The 22,688-nt window shown below is 40.1% G+C and overlaps 1 protein-coding gene across 4 annotated transcripts in view; it reads left to right on the forward strand.

The window, feature by feature from the left end:
* Positions 1 to 15,754: 15,754 nt before the first annotated feature.
* The window catches only part of SLC25A14 (solute carrier family 25 member 14), a 33,726-nt gene continuing 26,792 nt past the window's right edge, over positions 15,755 to 22,688 (forward strand). Inside the window, exons 1-3 of one of the 4 annotated variants that reach the window (XM_019717016.2) lie at positions 15,791 to 15,908; positions 16,068 to 16,277; positions 21,111 to 21,204. In XM_019717016.2, the coding sequence (XP_019572575.1) occupies positions 16,203 to 16,277; positions 21,111 to 21,204 (169 nt within the window). In that variant the 5' untranslated portion in view covers positions 15,791 to 15,908; positions 16,068 to 16,202. Of the gene's footprint in view, positions 15,909 to 16,067; positions 16,278 to 21,110; positions 21,205 to 22,072; positions 22,265 to 22,688 lie in introns of those variants that run through there. The other 3 variants (XM_019717017.2, XM_019717015.2, XM_074323644.1) reach the window with 3 other exon arrangements.

The following is a 22,688-nucleotide window of genomic DNA, read 5'->3' on the forward strand; positions in this document are numbered from 1 at the left end:
CTGTAGTTTAGTTGTAATTTTGATGTGGTCCTGACAGGAGGCAAGCATACTCCACCATCTTGACTGGAAATCCTATTTAATAAATTTTGACTAACAGCATCTTTATCCCATATAAATTCCTTGAAAATACAGATGATTCGAGTCTTAAAGTAAATAAAGAAGATATGAGGTAGAAAAATAAAATGTAAAAATATGTGCTCACTTCTCTCTGGAGAATTCTTCATTTTCATCCTAAAGAAAGGAGTTGTTGCCTATGTCCAGGAATCTTAGAAAAAATAATTTTCAAACATTCTGTCTGAGAAAAAGGCATATTGTATGATGTATTAGTTGGAATTAGAAGCCTCATGGTCAAAAATTAAAGAAACCGTCAGAATTCCAAAATATGCACCAATTCCCTTATACTAAGGGACTTGGTATATATATTTGAATATGTATACCAAATATATGTAAGATGGTTTAATTCACTCTAACAGTTCAGCCAATACAAATATTGCCAGCCAACCAAATAGGGAATTTTCCATGGTTGGGAGAGAATGACTTTCAGTTTATAATTCTTAGGAGTAAAGGAGTAGTTTTTTATATAATAGTAGTTTTTTAGATAACTTCTTGCATAGATGAAAAAGAAGTGAACCATCTCCAATGAAGCTTAACAACAAAAACCTTTCAGTTATCATATTCCCACCAAGTTTTATCCTCTTGGCTGGTAATGAAATGTCAGGGACTCTGAGAGGGATTATAGTTCCAGGAAGCAGAATATCCTTAGGGGCTAATGAGTATTAGGGATTAAATATATATACTTTTCTCAACAGAGGTTTTATTTCAGGTTTGCTGCCATCTTCTATCTTTTAATTATTTTTTTTGTTCCAACCTTTTAATTCATTGTTTACAAATGGGAGATGTTTCTAATACTCATAGATGAATGATACACACTAGTTTATCAGTCAGGCCATAAATGAGTCAATTGACTAGGCTTTTGTTAAATATCAAATAATAGAGAAAACATTTATAAGCACACAGTCACTTACATATACTATTTTCCCCCTTTCTTCCACCTCCTTCCCCCGACACTGCAGTTCAAGCCATTGTTTCTCAGTCTAGTTGTGTAGGACACAGCTCCCTGGCCCATGCTGGTATTATGAGCCTTGCGCTCCCCATGGCTGAGGCAGTCGGTGACCAGTCATCGGTGGGCCACTCACAGCAGCTCATGGCAGCTCTCAGCAGCTCTCGCCAATCTCTGGCTGCTCACGGCATCCCTGCTCCAGGGACAGGTGTTGTTCACAATCTTAGCTGTAGAGGGCACAGCTCACTGGCCCATGTGGGAATCAAACCACAGGCCTTCAGCGTTAGCACGATGCTCCAACTGCCTGAGCCACCGGCCCGGCCCACATATACTATTTTTTATAAAACATCTCAGTATTTAACTTATAATACAGAATAGGTAGAAACTATCTAAAGCCCTTTCCCTCCAAATATTGGACTGGTTAAATTAATAATAGTACATGCATAAGATGCTGCCATTTGAAATCATCTTTTTCAGATTTCCTTGGAGATAGAGCTAGCTCCATGATTGGAGAAGGAAATTACAAGGTGATCCTGGAACAACTTGTCATATCAGAAGTTAGGTATCAAAAGTCACTGGGTCATGCTAACAAGGACTCAGGAGTCAACTTATAGATCCCCCTGCTTCTAAAAGAGGAGACAATTTGAATATCAATGAGAATAATAACTGTAATTGATTCAAACATACAAAATCAATTTCAATGCATCAGACATTGCTACTCTAGAATAATGCAAGGAGCCAACTCTTTATTTTAAAAACTGGAAAATTAAACAGAATGAAGGAAGTATTTATCCCTTTCCTATGCATATTGTACATTAAGGAAACCATAGAGTTAATAAGGGGACATTTTTGTTCATAAAAGTATTCCAGCTAATAAATGGAGAAGAAATGATAGAATGCCATCATTTTATTATCCTTAGTGAAACAGTGCAGCTAGGAAAGGGTCTTCAGTGTCTATTAACTTCACAAAAACAGGGACAAGTAGGCATTATTTGCCTCCTGATAACATGTATACAATACCACATATGAGGTATTCTTGTGAAAAATCAAACTAAAATCTGATCAAGCTTCTAACTATAAATAATAATTTACAGAAAGTACAGATGATAAATAATACACTAATGACACAATCAGCAAACCCTGACTATGGAAAACTTTGTAGGGCAGGCAAACCAGTATTGCTTCAACAAATAAATTGAAACAGAAGGAGACACTCTAGATTAAAAGACACTTAAGACACATCAAACAATGAAAGTATTTGCACTTATTCAGATCCTAGTTCGATCAAGTGAACTGTAACAAAAACATTCATGATACAATTAGGGGAAATCTGAATACTGACTGAAAAGATGTTGCTATTAAAAATTACAAAATTTGTAAGTATAATATTGGTATTATTATTATACTTTTAAGAAGTATCCTTATCTTTCAGATATGTGTGCTGAAATATTTATGGATAAAGAATTGATGTCTGGGATTTGCTTCAAGTTAATCAGAAAGTAAGGATGAAGCAAAATTGGCCATGAGTTCAATATTTGTTAATCTAGATGGTAGATTCAGGGGGGTTAATTGTACTGTTGTATCCATATTACAAGTGTAGAATTTTTTCATAAAATATAATTAGGTTATAAAATTCTATTTAAGATAAGCTCTCACTTTTAATTTTGAAATATATATTAATATGCACACACACACACACATAGAAGGGAAAGAAAACATACCAAAAAGGCCTTACTGGCTATCTGTTAGGTGGAGATAGAAGTGAAATATACTTTTTTATTTGTTTCTGTATTATTCATTTATAGAAAATATGTTCTAATTCATTTGTAGCTCGTATACCATAAAATTAACCATTTTTTGAATGACCTCAGTCACTTTCACTTGATTCTCATTACCAACCACTTACATTTATTCAAATTCCACCTAGAACACCTTCTCCTTTCTTATTTTTGCTTCCCTAAACTTTCCTTTATTATTTTTCATTCTTCTTTCTTTTTTTATATTGGGGTGACAATTGTTAGTAAAATTACATAGATTTCAGGTGTACAATTCTGTATTACATCATCTATAAAGCCCATTGTGGGTTCACCACCTAGAGGCAGTTCTCCTTTCATCACCATATATTTTATCCCCCTTACCCTCATCTCCCACCTCCCTCCCCCCTTAAACTCTGGTAACTACCAAACTATTGTCTGTGTCTATGAGTTTTTGTTTCTCATTTGTTTGTCTTGTTCTTTTGTTGTTTTTGGTTTATATACTACATATCAGTGAAATCACATGGTTCTCTGCTTTTTCTGTCTGACTTATTTTGCTCAGCATTACTCTCTCAAGATCCATCCATGTTGTCACAAATGTTCCTATATCATCTTTTCTTACCGCCGAATAGTATTCCATTGTGTATATATACCACAAGTTCTTTAACCATTCATCTATCAAAGGACATTTTGGATGTTTCCATGTCATGGCCACCGTAAACAAAGCTGCAATGAACATTGGAGCACACGTGTCTTTATGGATAAATGTTTTCAGATTTTTTGGGTAAATACCCAGGAGAGGGATTGCTGGGTCATATGGCAATTCTATTCGTAATTTTTTGAGGAACCTCCACACTGCCTTCCATAATGGCTGCACCAGTCTGCATTCCCACCAACAGTGTATGAGGGTTCCTTTTTCTCCACAGCCTCTCCAACACTTGTTACTATTTGTCTTGTTGATGATAGCCATTCTGACTGGGGTGAGGTGATATCTCATTGTGGTTTTGATTTGCATTTCTCTGAGGATTAGTGATGTTGAGCATTTTTTCATATGTCTATTTGCCATTTGTATGTCCTCTTTGGAGAAATTTCTCTTCAGGTCCTCTGCCCATTTTTCAATTGGGTTGTTTGCTTTTTGTTGTTGAGTTGCATGAGTTCCTTGTATATTCTGGATATTAGCCCCTTATCGGAGGCACTGTTTGCAAAAATCTTCTCCCATTCAGTTGGTGGCCTCTTTATTTTGTCGATGGTTTCTTTTGCTGTGCAGAAGCTTTTAAGTTTCATATAGTCCCATTCGCTTATTTTAGCTTTTACTTCCATTGCCTTTGGAGTCAAATTCATAAAATGCTCTTTGAACCCAAGGTCCATAAGTTTAGTACCTATGTTTTCTTCTATGCAGTTTATTGTGTCAGGTCTTATGCTTAAGTCTTTGATCCATTTTGAATTAACTTTGGTACATGGTGACAAATAGCAGTCCAGTTTCATTCTTTTGCACGTGGCTATCCAATTCTCCCAGCACCATTTATTGAAGAGGCTGTCTTTCCTCCATGGTATGTTTTTAGCTTCTTTGTCAAAACTTATCTGTCCATATTTATGTGGTTTTATTTCTGGGTTCTCAATTCTATTCCATTGGTCTATGTGTCTGTTTTCTGCCAATACCATGCTGTTTTGATTATTGTAGCCCTGTAGTACAAGCTGATGTCAGGAAGTGTGATACCTCCATTATTGTTCTTTTTTCTTAAGATTGCTTTGGCTATTCGGGGTCTTTTGTGGTTCCAAACAAATCTGATGATTTATTGTTCTATGTCTTTGAAATATGCCATTGGGATTTTGATGGGGATTGCATTAAATCTGTATATTGCTTTGGGTAATATGGCCATTTTAACTATGTTGATTCTTCCAATCCATGCGCACGGAATGTCTTTCCATTTCTTTGTGTCTTCTTCAGTTTCTTTCAAAAATGTCTTATAGTTTTCAGCATATAGGTCTTTCACATCCTTGGTTAAGTTTATTCCTAGGTATTTCATTCTTTTTACTGCAATTGCAAAAGGAATTGTTTTTTGTATTTCTTCTCCTGAGATTTCATTGTTAGTATATAGGAAAGCAATGGACTTTTGTACGTTGATTTTGTAGCCAGCAACTTTACTGTATTCATTGATTCTTTCTAATAGCTTTTTGGTGGAGTCTTTAGGGTTTTCTATATATAGCATCATGTCATCTGCAAAGAGTGATAATTTAACTTCTTCATTCCCAATTTGGATGCCTTTTATTTCTTTCTCTTGCCTGATTGCTCTGGCAAGGACTTCCAACACTATGTTGAAAAGCAGAGGTGATAGGGGACATCCCTGTCGTGTTCCTGAACGTAGAGCAAAGGGCTTCAGTTTTTCACCATTAATTATGAGATTAGCAGAGGGCTTGTTATATATGACCTTTATCATGTTAAGGTGTTTTCCTTCTATACCTATTTTATTAAGTGTTTTAATCATTAAATGGATGTTGTATCTTGTCAAATGCTTTTCTGCATCAATTGATATAATCACATGATTTTTGTCCTTTATTTTGTTCATGTGATGAATCACATTGATGGATTTGCGTATGTTGAACCATCCTTGTGCCCCGGGGATGAACCCCACTTGGTCATGATGAATAATCTTTTTAATGCATTGTTGTATTCGATTTGCTAGAATTTTATTTAGGATTTTTGCATCTGTATTCATCAGAGATATTGGTCTGTAGTTTTCTTTTGTTGTGCTGTCCTTACCAGGTTTTGGTATCAGGGTAATGTTGGCCTCATAAAATGAGTTAGGGAGTACTGTCTCTTCTTCAATTTTTTTGGAAGAGTTTGAGCAGGATTGGTATTAGATCCTCTTTGAAGGTTTGGTAGAATTCACTAGTGAAGCCATCTGGTCCCGGACTTTTGCTTTTGGGAAGGTTTTGGATGACTGATTCAATTTCGTTACTGGTGATCGGTCTGTTTAGATTTTCCAGTTCTTCATGGTTCAGCCTTGGAAGGCTATATGTTTCTAAGAACTTGTCCGTTTCTTCTAGGTTATTGAATTTGGTGGCCTATAGTCCTTCATAGTATTCTGGAAGATCCTTTGTATTTCTGTGGTGTCCATGATAACTTCCCCTTTTTCGTTTCTCATTTTGTTAATTAGTGTCTTCTCTCTTTTTATCTTAATGAATCTAGCCAAGGGTTTGTCAATTTTGTTAATCTTTTCAAAGAACCAGCTCTTTGTCACATTAATTTTTTCTATTGTCTTTTTGTTCTCTATTTCATTTAGTTCTGCTCTGATTTTTGTTATTTCCATTCCTCTGCTGACTTTGGGTTTCACTTGTTCTTCTTTTTCTAGTTCTTTAAGGTGTAACATGAGGTTATTTATTTGGGAGTTTTCTTGTTTCTTGAGATAGGCCTGTAATGAGATAAATTTCCCTCTTAAAACTGCTTTTGCTGCATCCCCAAAATTTTGGTAGGATGCATTTTCATGGTCATTTGTTTCTATGTATCTTTTGAGCTCTCCTCTAATTTCTTCTTTGACCCAGTTGTTCTTTAAAAGTATGTTGTTTAATTTCCATGTATTTGTGTTTTTCCGCTTTCTTTTTGCAGTTGACATTCAATTTCAAAGCCTTGTGATCAGAGAATATGCTTGGTATGATTTTAGTCTTCTTAAATTTGTTGAGACTGATTTTATGTCCCAATATATGGTCTATCCTTGAAAATGTTCCATGTACACTAGAAAAGAATGTATAGTTTGATGTTTTAGGATGAAATGCTCTATAAATGTCAATTATGTCCATTTCATCTAATGTGTCATTTAGGGCTGCTATTTCGTTATTTATTTTCTGTTTGGATGATCTATCCATAGCTGTCAATGATGTATTTAGGTCCCCTAGAATAATTGTGTTTCGGTCAATTTCTCCTTTTAGTTCTGTTGGTAGTTGCTTGGTATATTTCGATACTCCCTGATTGGGGGCATAAATATTGATGACTGTTATGTCTTCTTGTTGTGTAGTCCCCTTCACCATTATGAAATGTCCATCTTTGTCTGTTGTTACGTTTTTCACCCTGAAGTCTGTCTCATCTGATATCAGTATGGCTACACCTGATTATCTCTGGATACCATTTGCTTGGAGTGTCAATTTTCACCCTTTCACTTTGAGTCTATGCTTGTTCTTGTAGCTGAGATGTGTCTCTTGGAGACAGCATATTGTTGGGTTTAGTTTTTTGATCCAATCTGCTACTCTGTGTCTTTCTTTGGTGAGTTCAGTCCGTTTACATTTAGGGTGATTATTGATATGTGAGGATTTCCTGTCATTCTATCTTTAGTTTTCTGGTAAGGCTGTGTCTCCATTGTTTCTTTGCCTTTTTGCTGTTGTTGATTATTTCTGTGTGGTGGTATTCTATGATTTTGCCCTCTGTTTCTTCTTTTATTACAGTATACATTTCAGTTCTGGATTTTTTTTGAGTGGTTACCCTTAAGTTTATGCACAGGAAAGTTTGATATTTAGAGTATTCCATTATCTTCAGCATGTTTACTTTCTCCATTCCCATATTCCGTTTCAGGCCTTTATTCTTCCCCTTTTTTTGTTTTTGTTGCCACAAATTGTCCCTGTTGATGGTGGTCGAATAGCCTCCTTTAGTATTTCTTGTAGTACAGGTCGTGTATTAGAAAATTCCCTCACCTTGTGTATGTCTGGAAAGGTCTTTATTCCTCCTTCATATCTACAGGATATCTTTGCTGGATTTATTATTGTTGGGTCATAATTTCTCTCTTTCAATTGTTTGAAAATTTGGTTCCACTCCTTCCTGGCCTATAGAGTTTCTGCTGAAAAATCTGATGATAATCTATTGGGCTGTCCTTTGTAGGTTACTATCTTATTTTCCCTGGCTGCCTTGAGGATTCTTTCTTTTTCATTAATATTTGACAGCTTCAATACAATGTGCCTTGGAGAAGGCCTGTTGGGATTGAGGTAATTAGGTGTTCTATTTGCTTCTTGGATTCGAGGTTCCAGTTCTGTCCACATGTTTGGGAAGTTCTCATCGACAATTTGTTTGAATATATTCACTGTTCCCTTCTCTCTTTCTTCTCCTTCTGGTATGCCCATTATTCTTATGTTGCTCTTTCTGATGGAGTCAGAAAGTTCTTGTAGTTCTTTCATTTCTTTTAAGTCTCAAGTCTCTTTCTTCTTCCATCCGTGTAATTTCCAGGTTTCTATCTTCGATGTCACTTATCCTTTCTTCCATCTGGTCAACTCTGCTACCTAAGCTGGCTATTTCATTCTTCATTTCTTCTATTGAGTTCTTAATCTCCAGAAATTCTATTTGGTTCTTTTTTAAAATTTCAATCTCTTTCGTAAAATGCTCATGTTGTTCTTTGACTGTGTTTCTGAGTTCATTAAACTGCCTTTCTGTGTTTTCTTGTATCTCGTTGTGTTTTTTCAGTACTGCAATCTTGAATTCTCTGTCATTTAAGTCACATATTTCCATATCTTTAAGTTCCTTTTCTGGAGACTTTTCACTTTCTTTTTGAGCTGTCTGGTTGGGTTGGTTATTCATGGCAATTACTGATTTGTTTGTCTTCCTAGACATCTACAGGAGTGGCTTCTGCAACAGTTTGATAGGAAGGGGTCTTTCTTTTGTTTTCCAGTAGTTGTTGGTAGAATGCTTTATTTTCCCTCAGACTACAGCCTTTTTTTCCTCTCTCACATGGTAGTGCTATGTTTTCTCTGCACTATTCCAGCTTCTCACACAATGGGGGCATTTCCTGGGAGACGGGTTTCTCCTCTGTTAATAGTTCACTTGGGTCACAGGGCGCAGTGTCCGTGTGGGTATGCAGAGAGCTTTTGAAGTTCCAAAGCTCTTCCTGCACCAGATTCAGAGCCTGTGTGTTTCAGCAGTTCTGTTTACTCCTGCAGGGATCCGCCCAGATAGGTGGGGCCAGGGGCGGGGTGAGCTGTGAGAGGTGGCCCAGAGCAATGGCAGCGACCACCACCACTGCTGGTCCCGCTTCCACATCTCCCTTCCCTTTGCCAGAACTAGTTGCGCTGCGAATCTCTGTCTGCGGTCTACAGTTCTCAGAACAGCAAATATTCTGTTCTTTTGATCTGACACTGCTACTGTTCTGCTTCTAGCACTGGGCAGGTGGGGACAGGGCCAGCTCTGGGAGGGTAGGGAGGCGGCGGCTAGTCTCAGGGCCTACGGCTTCTGTTCTCTGCTTGGCAGTGAGGGCTTAAACCACCGTTTTCAGCCTTCTTCCCTCAGTCTTTTCTCCAAGGTCTTTGCTGTGAGCATTGGGTTCAGCTGTGTCATATTCTGCCCCCTCAGCCCTGTGGGCCATAAGCGGAGCCTTAGCAGTCCTAGTTCTTCCCTCTCCCGCAGCTGCGGTTGTTCCAGGAAGCAGCGAGCTCAGAGCACTTAGCTAGGTCTGCGTCCTGCGCCCGCGCTGGTCAACCTCCGTACTTCTCCCTTCCCCCTCCCCCGCTCATGCGATTGGCACACATTTAGATGAATTCAGTAGTGGGCCTCTTCGTCTTGCCTGTCAGCTGTGCAGGGAGTCCTTTGTGGAGTTATTGTTGTTCAATTAGTTTTAAATTCCAGGGGAGATTTACAGAGGCTCACCTCACACCACCATTTTGATGATGTCTAAAATTTTAAAAAGTAGTATAAAAATAAACCGCAAAATATCTCATTAATACTTTTATATTGATTACATTCTGAAATGATATTATTTTGGATCTATTGGGTTAAGCAAAATATTGTTAAAATTTTTTAAATGGCTATGAATGTAAGGTAATTAGGCCATATTTAGGTGACACAGGGTTAGAAGAGGATTTTCTTGTTTTGGTAACCTGGGAAAAACATGAAGGTAATAGGAAGGATAAGTGGAGGGAGATGTTGGCTCTCCAGGATCATCAAGGGGGAGTGAGTGAAGGAGTGTGATCTGCAAGGAGGCAGGGGGTAAGGCAAGGTTTATGCAGCATATATCCAGTTCTATGAGAAAGAAACACTGGAAAGAAGCACATAGAAATGTTAATGGTGGTACTAAATAGTGGGGGTGATGTTTACGTTTTATTTTTACTTCTTTTTTATTTGTATCTAACGTTTTTTGTATTTTTCTTTTCCCTCCATAAAGATGAATAACTTTTAAAATATGGGAAATGTAGGATAACCATAAATTAGGGGTACTACGGGTACTGACTTTAGCATCCAGGGCTACCCTGAAGGAGCATGTTACTGGAACATGGGCATCGCAAGAATGATTGTATAATCATGCGTGTATGCATTGAGAGTGAACTAGAAGGAGGCTCTCCGCACTGTTAAGAGTACTAGTCTTTGGATGTTAAGATTTAGTGTAATTTTTATCTTCTTTCCACTTTTGTGTATAGCTTAAATGTTTTATGACTGTACTTTTTTATAATCAGAAAAAGAAGCTATTTGTAATTTTGAAAAATAGGTATAGTCTTCATCACAGAAAATAATACTTGCACTATATTCTGTGCTGATAAAACCACATCTGAGGCTCTTGTTCTCCTGCTGGCCTGGAAGAAACAAGTGCCCACATTGTGAACTGCCTATGGGAGGGCCATGTTGCAGGAAACTGGGGAAACCCTAAGGAGGTGAGAGTGGTCTCTGGCCAACAGTCAGCAAGAAACTGAAGCCCTGGATGTTACAGCTGCAAGGAAGTGAATTCTGCAGCAGCCTGAATGAGCCTGGAAGGGCATTCTTCCCAAGTCAAGTCTTGAGATAAAAACATAGTCTGGCCAACACCTTGAGTGCAGCCTTCTGAGACCCAGAGCCCAGGACCTAGTTAAATCATACCTGGATTTCTACCCTGCAGAAACTGGGAGGCAGTACATTTTAAGGTGCTAAACTTGTAGCAATGCTTTTTATACAGCAATAAAAAACTAATACATCCTTCCACTACCAGTGCATGAGAATTTGAGATACTTTCCACCAGTCCCCTTGTATTGTCAATCCTTTTAACTTTGGCCATGCTGGTGGGTGTGTATTATGATTTTAAGTTGAATTTTCCAGATGATTGATAATGTTGCACACTTTTTCATATGCTTATTGATCATTTGGATGTACTCTTTTGTGACATTCCTTTCAAGTATTTTTCCCATTTAAAAAAAAAATTGAGTTGCCTGTCTTTTTATTGCTGAGTTTAGGAGTTCTTTATTTACATTGGATATGTGATTTTGTAGGATACATGGATTAACAATCTCTTCTCCCTGTCTGGGGCTTGCCTTTTCATTCTCTTAATAGTGTCTTTTAATGAAAATAAAAAAGTTTTCAATTTAATATTAATTTTTTTGTTTGTTGTCCCCCCCAGTTTTACTGAGATATAATTGACCTAATATTGTATTAGTGATGTGAACTTCACCTCAATTAATAAAAAAAGGTTTTCTGGCTTCAAATACAATGCCCTTTTCATTTTTTAAGACCAGGTATTTCTCTTGGGAGGGTAGAAAGAGGAAGGCACATTTTGGCTCAATGTAAATGAGAATTTTCTAACAGAGTTATCCAATAGTGAAATGAGCTGACTTGTGATACATGCACTGGGGGTATTCTAGCTGAGATTGAACAAGTGTCTATAATGCATAGTATAGAAGGGACTTCTAAATCTCCCAACATGATGATTCCAGGATTCTATCCTCTTGAATAGCTTATCTCGTAAAGAGATCAGAATTCAACCATAACACAAGACAGAGTATCATCAAATACTGGTCTGTGTGGTAGAGACTACAAATAGAAGGTGATTAAAAAGGAAAATGGCCACCTTTGAGAATGAGGATTTGATTTTTTTCATGCAATTTTTGAAAAATGTTGAGAACAAACTTAGCAATCAAACTGCAAATGTGTTAAAAGTGTGGTATGTGTTTATAATGTTGTTTCTATAAATGCTCTTTTAAAATTCTTCTATTCTAGAACATTTAAAATAAGTCATTTGAAAACAAAGCTCCTTTTACCAAAGTTTAGTTAGGTGGTCAGCTGGTGATGGCAGTGGCTGAGGAAGCAAAGGTACAATCTTGTAGAAAAGCTAAGATAGTGATTTGCTCACAAGGAGGGCCATAATTCTACAAGGTTCAGACATCTGGATATGAGGAACAAGCCCAGGCCACCGGTGAACACACAATTCATTTCATTGGAGAGAGTATAGTCCTTCCAAATAAGGACTCTAAGTTACAGTCTCCTTTGTCTGGCTGGAAGGGCGTGCTTTGCTGAGATGTAAATTGAAGGGAATTCACATTTTGGAAAGCTCGTGCATGTTTCTTATCTCTATTTTGAATAAGTTTCTGAAAGTATGTCATGCGGGGACTCAGCTCCCACTCCCCCCACAAGAATGCAGGATATGGTGAGGCCAAAAAGGAACACCAACGGAGCCATGGATAGGGGGTTCATACCACTATACTCTCGCTGGCGGCTGGTTTGTAGATACAGGAAGCAGGAGCCGCAATCTGCCGTCCGCTTCTCTGCCAACCAACCAATCAAACGACCCCTCAATGCAGCCACAGCAGTTATATTAGTGGCTAATGGCTAACTGGTAACAGCTGATGGCCACCCACAGCTGATGGCCATCTAATACCTGAGCCAGATCCTTTCCACGTGAGGCTGAGAGCCTGGAAACTGCTCTCTGGGACTCTGTCCCCACAAGGTAATAAGAGTATTATTAAAGTTGAGAGCAGTGTAGCATAGTGGTTAAGAGGCTTGTCTCTGAATTCAGAGTGGAATTTGAATCTGCCACTTACAAAGTTACTCTCTTAACTTCTTATGTCATCAGTTTTCTCATCTATCAAAAAAGGGAAAATAATGTGTGGCCCCCACACAGTGTGTGGTGTCCGGTGGCCACTGTTCTCAGGAGTTGGACCCCCAAGGAGGGGTGGGAGGACATGGATGGCTCTCCGGCCAGCGGGGAGAAGGCCCTGCAGGCTCTTGCTGAGCGGTTGCCGGAGGAGGAGAAGGCTACAGCCGGCCGCGTGGGCTGGATGTTCCTCACGGCCTTGAGTCTCAACACGGAAAATACGCTTAGTGAAATGGCCCAGGTGCCGGACCAGGTGTCACGGTTGGAAGTGCTGGAAGCTCGGGTCTGCCTGTTAGAAGAGGGGCCCCAAGGTGGAGACTCTGAGGCAGAAGTGGAGGAAGCTAGTGGAGACAATATAGCTCCCAACCCCCAAGCCCAGCCAATCTTGAAGCAAAGGGTAAAAACGTGAGCAACCTTTGGGCCCTGGGGGCATTGCTGCTGGCAACCCAGCTGTGACTGAGTTCACAGCCTACACCCCTTACACTCCCACTGAGTTACAGGAGCTGGGGAGGCGGTACAGACAATGCCCTGAGAGCCCTGGCTGAGGCCAGGAAGTCTGGCTAAAGTGGCAGTGCCCTGAGAAACCCTGGCTGTGTCCGGGGAGACTGGTGGTACCCTAAGAAGCCCAGGAAGTCTGGCTGGGCCCAGAAGGACTGGTGGTGCCCTGAGAAACCCTGGTTGTGTCCAGGATATTGCATTCACCTCCAGGCTCCTTGCACAGGGCCCCTTGCGGAAGACACTTGTCACATAACTTGTGAGGCGAGACCCTGTGGGGTGGAGTGTGGGGACAGAACCAAGGGTGGTTTCCAGGCTCTCGCCCTCATGTGGAAAGGTGCTCACTCGGGTAGTAAATGACCATCAACTGTGATTGGATGACCATCAGCTGTGGCTAGTTGGCCGTCAGCTGTAACCAGTGACTCATTGGCCACTAATATAACTCCCATGGCTACACTAGCAGAAAAATGGGGGCTAGCAAGAAGATGGTGGCTGAGCTAGCAAGAGCGGATTGCAGAGAGGCGGATGCCGCCAGCGAGAATATAGTGATATGACTTCCCTACTTATGGCTCCATGCGTGTTCCTTTTTGGCCTCACCATATCCTGCGTTCTTATGTGGGGAGCGGGAGCTGAGACCCCGCAGGCCGCCCTGTATGACAAATGGCGTAGCGAGCAGGGTACGGTGCCAGCCAAAGCTCTCCGAAGGGCGGTGGAGCAATTTGTGCATCAGTCCTAGGAAGACCAAGAGGAGCAGCTGCCGGAGAGCTGGACCCCTGTGGAGGGGTGGGACGACGTGGACAGTTCTCCAACCAGCATAGGCCGGAGAAAGTGAAGGTCTTTGCAGCCCTGTGGGCTGGGAAGTGCTTGCTGAGGCCGCCTGGATGCAGGACTTGTAGTCTAAGGAGGAAACACTTGCTGAGTCCTCCTTGGGAGATGAGGGTGAGGTCAAGGTAGTCCCTCACCCCCAGGACAGCCCTGGTGAATGATGTCCGGGGAGACTGGTGGTACCCTAAGAAGCCCAGGAAGTCTGGCTGTGCCCAGAAGGACTGGTGGTGCCCTGAGAAACCCTGGCTGTGTCCAGGATATTGCATTTACCTCCAGGGTCCTCACACAGGGCCCCTTGTGGAAGACGCTTGTCACATAACTTGTGAGGTGAGACCCTGTAGGGGTGGAGTGTGGGGACAGAGCCAGAAGTGCAGTTTCCAGGCTCTTGGCGTCACACTAAAAGTTGCTGGCTCAGGTAGTAAATGCCCATCAACTGTGATTGGATGGCCATCAGCTGTAACCAGTGAGCCATTGGCCACTAATACAACTGCCGTGGCTACGCTAGCAAAAAATGGGGGCTAGCATGAAGATGGTGGCTGAGCCCGCAAGCAGTGCAGTGAGGGTTGTGAACAGTGTGGCTCCTGATTCCTGTTTCTCCAACCCAGCCACCAGTGAGAATATAGTAGTATGACTCCCCTACCTATGGCTCCGTGGGTGTTCCTTTTCGGCCTCACCACATCCTGCGTTCTTATGTCAGGAGCGGGAGCAGAGACCCCGTAGGCCGCCCCGCATGATATAACGGTTCTTGTCTCATAGAGTAGTTCAATGCACATGAAGCTATTGTCATCATCTTCAGTAAGCATTCTGTAATGTCAGCTGACATTATTATGTGTGCTGCCTTTAGAAAAATTTTAAAGGTGGGAGGAACCCAAGATGTGAACTGGAATAAGAAAGATTCTTTCGGAACAAGGGTATTCTGAATGCATTCAATCAACAAATGATCATTTAGCGCCACGTGTCTTGCTCTGACTTAACTGTTACATTCAACACATAAACCCTGTTATTGCATAGTCTCGTGTGATTATGGAACATTCATGCCAGAGGCTTAAAATCAGATGTAACACATTGGGTAAACGGAATCACCCAGGGTGCTTTGCAGTTATTGCTTCTACTCCTGGGGGACTAAAATCAGAGGTGGTCAGCAGGCCCTCATTATTTTGTGGCTGATTGTGAGTTGCAGATTAATTCAGAACTGCTCTGTTAGCATTTCTACTCTTCAGATTCTTTGTCTTTAACTTTTTATGGTCCCCTTTTCTGTTTCCAACTTGCTGTTTCTCAACTGTGCTTTATGTATAGGGCCTGAGTCTAATTCTTCAGTCCATAACACCTGGTGCCCAGTAGGTGCTGAGGTTTATTTGCTTACTTGATTTTCCTTTCCGAGCTTAAGCATCTTACTAAATATTGCTCATCCCCTTTCTCTTCTTTTCCCACTTTTGTTTTAAGCCCTTTGCCCTGCCCACTCACTTTCCCTCCTTTTTGTCATTCTGCGCGCAGGCGCCCTGCCCTTCCACTCCGCTTGCCCCGCCCCTCGCGTCCCCGTGGCTTCGCAGGCGCCTCTCCTCTTACCCCGCCCCTCCTTTCCTGGCCTAGTTCGCGCGAGGTGAGTAGTAACGCAGTGACGAGGAGACATCTTTGCTCCCCCTGGCAAAGGATGTTAACTGCAGAAGCTGCCAAGTTCTCATACTTTTCCTTCCTCTCCTGACACCTCCCTTCTGAAAGTAAGGTTGGTTCTTTGGGCCTTTAAGCGTGCCGCCTGCCCGACTCCTCTGTTAAGACCCGTATCGTTTCCGCCTTCTATTTCGCGCCTTCTTTTTAAGGCTTGGAGGAGGCGGAGTTGCAATGCCTGCGCCACCGTTGCTGAGGCAACAACGTGGTTACTTCCGTTGGTTTCAATGCTTCCGGGTTGGCGATGCGGTGGCTTTTCCGATTGTGGGAGCCTTGGCTTCCCAGTCGTCCGATGGGCCCGAGCAGGTGAGGGGGTGCTCCTTAACTTCCAGTCTGGGGAGCGGGGTTGGGCCGCGCGGGGCCGGGCTGGCCCGGTTCCCGGCCTGGGAGGGGCTTAACGGTCCTTTGGTCTTTCTCTCTCCCCTCAGCCGAGTCCCTTCCTTGTCTTTCACTCTTCTGGCATAGGTGGTTTTACTTCTTCGATTGAACCCTGCTTCCTCGATTCCCCTGGGAGGCCGCCTCCTTCAGGCGCCTCCTTTCTCTCCACGAACTCGTTCTGACAGCTGAGGAACTGGCAAGATCCTGCTACCCAGAGGGTGAATGGGTATCTTTCCCGGAATAATCCTAATTTTTCTAAGGGTGAAGTTTGCAACGGCGGCCGTGATTGTAAGCGGAGTAAGCAAACACCTCCATTGTATTAGTGTGAGGGATGCTGTTGAAAGATGCTCCCCTTGAATTTCTAGCCCCTGCCACTCCTTGAGGTCACAGCATTAAAGGCATCTATTAAAATGCAGTTCAGCTAACTAATTGAGATGACAGCCTTTATCAACACGAGGTAGTTTCTCAGACAAAGTAACAGCTAGGATATTTGTAGTTTTCTGTCAGTGTTTTCTTGTTTTTTTCCAGGCTAGGGATGCTTAGAGTTATTATGAACTCTTCCTTCGCCTTCATTCCCTACATCATCAAGTTCCTTTGTGTCTCCATTTTAGGAGTGTATCTCTAACCTCACTGCCAACAAACATCTGTCTGCTTAACTTCACACTAGCCTAAGCTAGTTTCCCTTCCTCTTTCATTTGTAATCACTGTTTGCTGCAGCCCTGGTAGGCTAACTAAAATATGGATATCCTCAAGTCAGTTCCCTGTTCAGAAACTTACGGTAATCCCTTACACCCCACCATACATACTTTGGTTTCAAGCCTTTCAGCGTGAACTGTCCTTATATTTCTTGACTGATATTGTTTCAATCGGATAAGGGAATTTTCTGTTCCAGTTAGGTTGCACTCTTCTCAGAACAAACCATACTGATGCCTGCCTCCACATGCTGTGCTTTTCCCCATATTTGTGTCTCTATTCATCCTGTTTTCCTCCTCCTGCCTTTTCCCTTTACCTATACCTATCCAGATTCTACTTGCCCTCTGTCAAGGCCCATTTTAAATTCTCTCACCTTCATGAACCTTTCCAAATTATTCAAGCCCATGCTGATTTTCTCATTTTCCATGCTTCTCCTTATAGTATGTATTATATAGTTTAGCACTTAATTTTTCTCTAATGAACTACTCTGATTTCTTCCACCAGATTATAAGCTCTTGAGAGGCAAGTACTGTATTTTGTAGAACTTTTATCCCCACCTTAGTCTCCTTGATTATCCAGGAAAGATAAGTTGAATGATAAATATTGTCATGGTGTTAGAACATTTGTTCTGTTTTATTATTATTATTTTTAAACGTGATTTTTAGACCATAGCACATTATGGGTTTGGGCATTTAATATACCTTCCATAAATATTTGCTTGAGTCTCCATCATTATCTCCTGAATCTGAGAATCTCTAATACCTACTCTTAAAGGAAAAAGCAAGAAAGACACCTAGGTTTTTCTGGTCAGATATTTGGAATAGTGTAGGGCTATGTAACTTGTATTCTAAGACACTCTTCTAAGTCTTTAGGCTATCAAATTTTCCTTAGACTTCAGAATACATGTCTGCAGTTTGAAGACATTTTACATTGGCTTTTTTATACAATAAAAATATTTAAGGTACTATATTTCTATTTTAACTCAGGTATGACTTCTTAACTTTTATTCATATCTGGGGATAGCACCCACAATTCAAAATCATTTTTAGAGTGCTTGGGTTATTTTACACAAGTAATTCTCTGCAACAAAAGTGAGGAAAGAGAATTAGTAGACCAAGAATCTCTGAGGATAAGCAAAGTGTTGTGTACAGAGCATATAGTATTGGTCAGGTCCAGCAACTTAACATTCATTTCTCCTGTAATCTTTTACATACAGGCTGCATACATAAATAAAGGACATCACACTGGAGCCAATCACGTATTTAATGGACGTGTACCCAATCCTGTGGAAGCTATTCTAGGTGTTATAAAAAGGACTGTGAGACGTGGTGTCTGCCTTCAGGGATCATACCTAGTTAAGAGAGAAAATAACATGGGGACAACTAGAAGATAAACCTCATTGTAGTCATTTGTACGCCTGAGATTAAGATGTAGAAGGGATAAATGAAGGTTCAGAAAACATTGCACAACTGTAGAATAGGTATGACATAATATGCGTGCATGTGTACAGCCTTTATGTAAAAGACTTGGAGGTTTTAGCTGACATTTTAATGATTCAGTAGTGTTATGTAGCCCCCACAAAAGTGACCGCAATTTTCAACTGTTAATAATTGAAATATAAGAATGATGAAAGTGATTGTGGTTATTTATCCTGAGAGAGATAAGATGTAAGATATGTCTTTAAATATTTGAAAGACTCTTCTAGGGAAAAAGAGTAAATTTGTTCAATATTATCTCCAAAAACTGGGTGAAAACCTCAGGAAGTCATATTTTTGGCTCAGTAGGAGGAAGGAATGTCTAAAATCAGACCTAATCAGACCTACTCAGGACTTCTTCATAACAAGATTCTTTCTTAGCATTGGAGGGAAAGGGATTTCACTATCAGATAGATGTGTGTGGGGAGGTGGCAGTGGTAACAGTGTTGAATTTGGCCAGTGGTTTCCAGACTTTTGGATTTCATGGACCAATAAAATTTAAATAAGAGTGTGGAGAGGAGGCACAAATTAGGGTAGCCAGTCTTATTTTGCCAAGTAGAGACACTAAACAAAATAAACTACTACTATTATCATTTCATACAAGAAAGGTGATAAGAAAAATGTTCCAGGAGTTGGAAGAACATATAGTCCTTTAAGTTAAATATATTTGGGTGAAAAAAGGGACTAGGTGCCCTTATTTTGTTAATTTCACCTCAGAATTTTGAAAACTTCATCAAGGAACCACTGGGCTATCTGATTTAAGATTCAGTGACTGGTCTTTCTGCTTCCTGCTATGGCTCTACCCTCCGCCTTTACCTGATTTATTATTGCTCCCTGAACATTGAGCACATCTTCCTATTAAAAGGCTGAGTAGCAGGTAGTAAAATTCTGCTAGAGGCTTTCTCTGTAATGAGAAGAGTTGAAAGAAGTTGTAAGAGAAAGCTTTGGAGAGAAGCACAACAGCCATTTGAAATGTTTGATTGTTTTGGGGAATCTCTACATTGGTCAATGGAAAGGGCATTTCCCCCCACAAATTCAGAGAGGATATGTACCATGGTCCTTGCTTTTCCATGCCTACCCTCTCACTTTATGTGTCATGTTTTGCTATCAATTACAATATTAAAATGTGTGCATAGCTAAAAATATTGATAATATTTAGAACTCAAGACTCTTATTTTAAGGTGCAGCTATGTGAAGTGCCTATCCCTACTTTGCTATTTAGAATTCCTTTCAACAGCTTTCCTCCAAAAGAGTTATCTATTCAAGATTCTGTATGTCAGATGAACTGGATGATCACATTATGCTTGAAAGGAAATTTCTGTAATTATTTCTGTGACCTCTGACTAAAACATTTGTCTGTAGTTTGCTATCCTCTCTGGAAAACTGTTAGTCTGTGCTTAGTTACAGAGAATTCCTTAAGTGGAAACAAAGCAGAACCTTGTCTCCCCTAAAAAGAGACTGTGACTCAGTGGTGCTAACCCCAGATTGTGCAATGGGGGAGGTGGGCAGTCTGTTAAAATGTATGTTTGAGTACCTTTCAAAATGTAATGATAATAGCTAATAATTGTTTACCTAGGTGCCAAGTACTTTTCTAGGAGTTTTACATGTATTATTTAATTTTCAGAACAACCCTGTAATATAGTATTTTTTATTATTCCTATTTTACAGTTCAGAAAACCCAGGCATAGAGTAGTTAAGTAACTTTCCCAAGGTTACAGAATGTATAACTGGTGTCAGGATTTGAACCTAGGTGGTCTGACTTCAGAGTCTTCATTCCTGACCATAAACTACTTGAAGTTACTTTTGAAAATCAATAATATACATTCTGTGAAGCTCTGAAAAAGGAATACTTAAAAGAAACGTGAGCATTTATCCTAAGAAAAGAGATTACTTCTAGCTGGACCAGCATTTAGTAGGTGATGCTTAGAGCAGTAGTTCTTAAAGTATAGAAGCATCAGCATTATTTGGAAACTTGCAAATTCTCAGGCCAGATCCAGATTACCAATCAGAAACTCTGAGGGTGAGGCCCAGCAATCTATGTTTTAACCCACCTTCTAGATGATTCTGTTGCACATTAAAATTTGAAAACCATTGATCTCAAGGGAAGAGCTGTGGGGGAAAAAATCCAAAAGGGAAATAGCTGAGAGTGGCAGGGAAAAAAAGCTGTAAAGATTGAAGATGACAGGTCTAATGGGAGTGGTATGAGAAAGGAGGAAAGGAAGGTGGAGGGTAGAATACAGTGTTAAAGAACCTGAACTTCAAAGAAAAACAGTGTTTGCATATATGTGTTTTAAAAAGCCAGGGAAAAGGAAATGCACTGGATGTATGGTTGTTAAATGTCACAGAGAAGAGAGACATCATTCATATTGCTCATTCCTCTGGGAACCAGAAGGAAAGTGAAAAGGTGCTTAGCTCAGCCTGGGCCTACTGGGGGAAGTTGTGTATGCTTGAAGTAGCTAGACGAACTAAAACCTTAAAGTTTAGTAGAGAGATGAGAGGGCTAAGAATATGAGAGTGTAGTGGTGTTAGCTTGTGCTTTGCACCTGAGTCAAGCTGACTGAATACCATGAACTGCTTTTATGAGATGCCTCAGCCTATATAATTTGAATTCCAGGTTCCTTCACTTGTAATTGTCGAGTTGAGTGTCTAAATTGGGTGTGCTGGATGGATTGATACCTCTTCTTTGGGTGGGAATGGGGATAACATTAAAGAAACTAGAGAGAATGAAGGGCTCAAGTTGATCTTTGAGTGAATCACATGCTTACCCCTACAGAATGGCAGTAAAGAACACATAATCCTCCATTGCATAAAACAGGATCCCCCATTTTGTGTCATTCCACTTGATAGGGCTTTTCCTCTGTGTCTGTTTTATTTGCCAATTTTGTTGACATAAATTATGTGATCAGACACTAACAAGTGCTCCTTACTCTTGTGCCTTGTTCTGATTGATGTTTATTTTTAGCACCAGAAAAGTGCCACTGTAAGCCATGAGATGTCTGGTCTGAATTGGAAACCCTTTGTATATGGCGGCCTTGCCTCTATCGTTGCTGAGTTTGGTAAGAATGTGAAAACTGACAAATCTGCTTCTGATGGTATTCATGGTAGCTTATGGTGACAGTTATTTTTGGTGGAAACTAGAGAAAAAGTAAAAAGAAATGCCCTATTTGTTTTAAAAACTATTGTCTCAAAGCCATCAAGTAATATTTTCTGAGAAAGAACTAGTGGTATGGAAAGTGAAGTTAAGAAAAGTCAAACTTAGGATGTTTTTTTTTTTGATAGTTTAATGATTTGTTAATTTGCTAGGCTTAATATACGTGAAAGTATAGAGGGAGTTGGATAAAATAGGGGTTTCTGCTATATTCCTGTACTAATGGTCTTTCCTTTATGCTAAGTTGTTTGTAACTTTATTAGTTTATAATACGTGTCCAATATCTGTCCCATTTTAGAAGAAAGTTGACTCACAAGATCAAAAGATTCTTCTCTATTTTAATTTTGAAATATTTTTAGATTATGTATTTTTTTCATCTTCCAAATGTTCTCTTTCCTAAACTAAGTAAGTGACTAGAATCCACTAATCTTTGTTGACTTTTTAGGCATATGAGGTCTTACAATTAAGTTCGCAAACTTGCTGCAATGATGTTGCTAACCTTTTTTGATATCAGAGGGATGATTCATTATGAATTTGTACCAACTGGACATATAGTTAACCAAGTTTACTATTTGGAAGTGCTGTAAAGGCTGTGTGGAAAAGTTAGATGACCTGAACTTTTCGCCAACAATTCATGGCTCTTGCATCACGACAATGCAGCAACTCACACAGCACTGTCTGTGAGCGAGTTCTTAGCTAGTAAACAAATAACTGTATTGGAACACCCTCCGTACTCACCTGATCTGGCTCCCAATGACTTCTTTCTTTATCCAAAGATAAAGGAAATATTAAAAGGAAGACATTTGGATGACATTCAAGACATCAAGGGTAATACGATGACAGCTCTGATGGCCATTCCAGAAAAGAGTTCAAGAATTGCTTTGAAGGGTGGACTAGGCGCTGGCATTAGTGCATAGCTTCCCAAGGGGAGTACTTAGATGGTGACCATAGTAATATTCAGCAATGAGGTATGTAGCACTTTTTCTAGAATGAATTCGGAAACTTAATTGTCGGACCTCGTATGTACTAGTGTTGTGATATCAGGGTCATCAGTGACCAGAGCTACATAATCACCTTGTTAGTTTTAGACCTTGAAAAATTCCTTGAAATATATTTTGTCAATGTAATTACCACTTCTCTGTGTTGACATAACAAAAGAAAGCTAAGGTTGGTTAAAGAAATTTCCCCCCAAGCACTATTCTGCTATTAGTCCTGAGTTACCTAAGCAACTAGGATGAGTAGGCCATGTAGGACTTTACCATTATCTTTGATAATATTAGGGAACTGTTTGTTTCTTGTAAACAGGTAAAGGAAAAAAACAACAACAAAAAGCTTTGTAATAGTATATGAGAGTATATGGAGCAGCAATTCCATGCTTTCCTATTTTCTTTG

The sequence above is a fragment of the Rhinolophus sinicus genome, chromosome X (assembly GCF_036562045.2).
Source record: "Rhinolophus sinicus isolate RSC01 chromosome X, ASM3656204v1, whole genome shotgun sequence".
NCBI classification, from domain to species: Eukaryota; Metazoa; Chordata; class Mammalia; order Chiroptera; family Rhinolophidae; genus Rhinolophus; species Rhinolophus sinicus.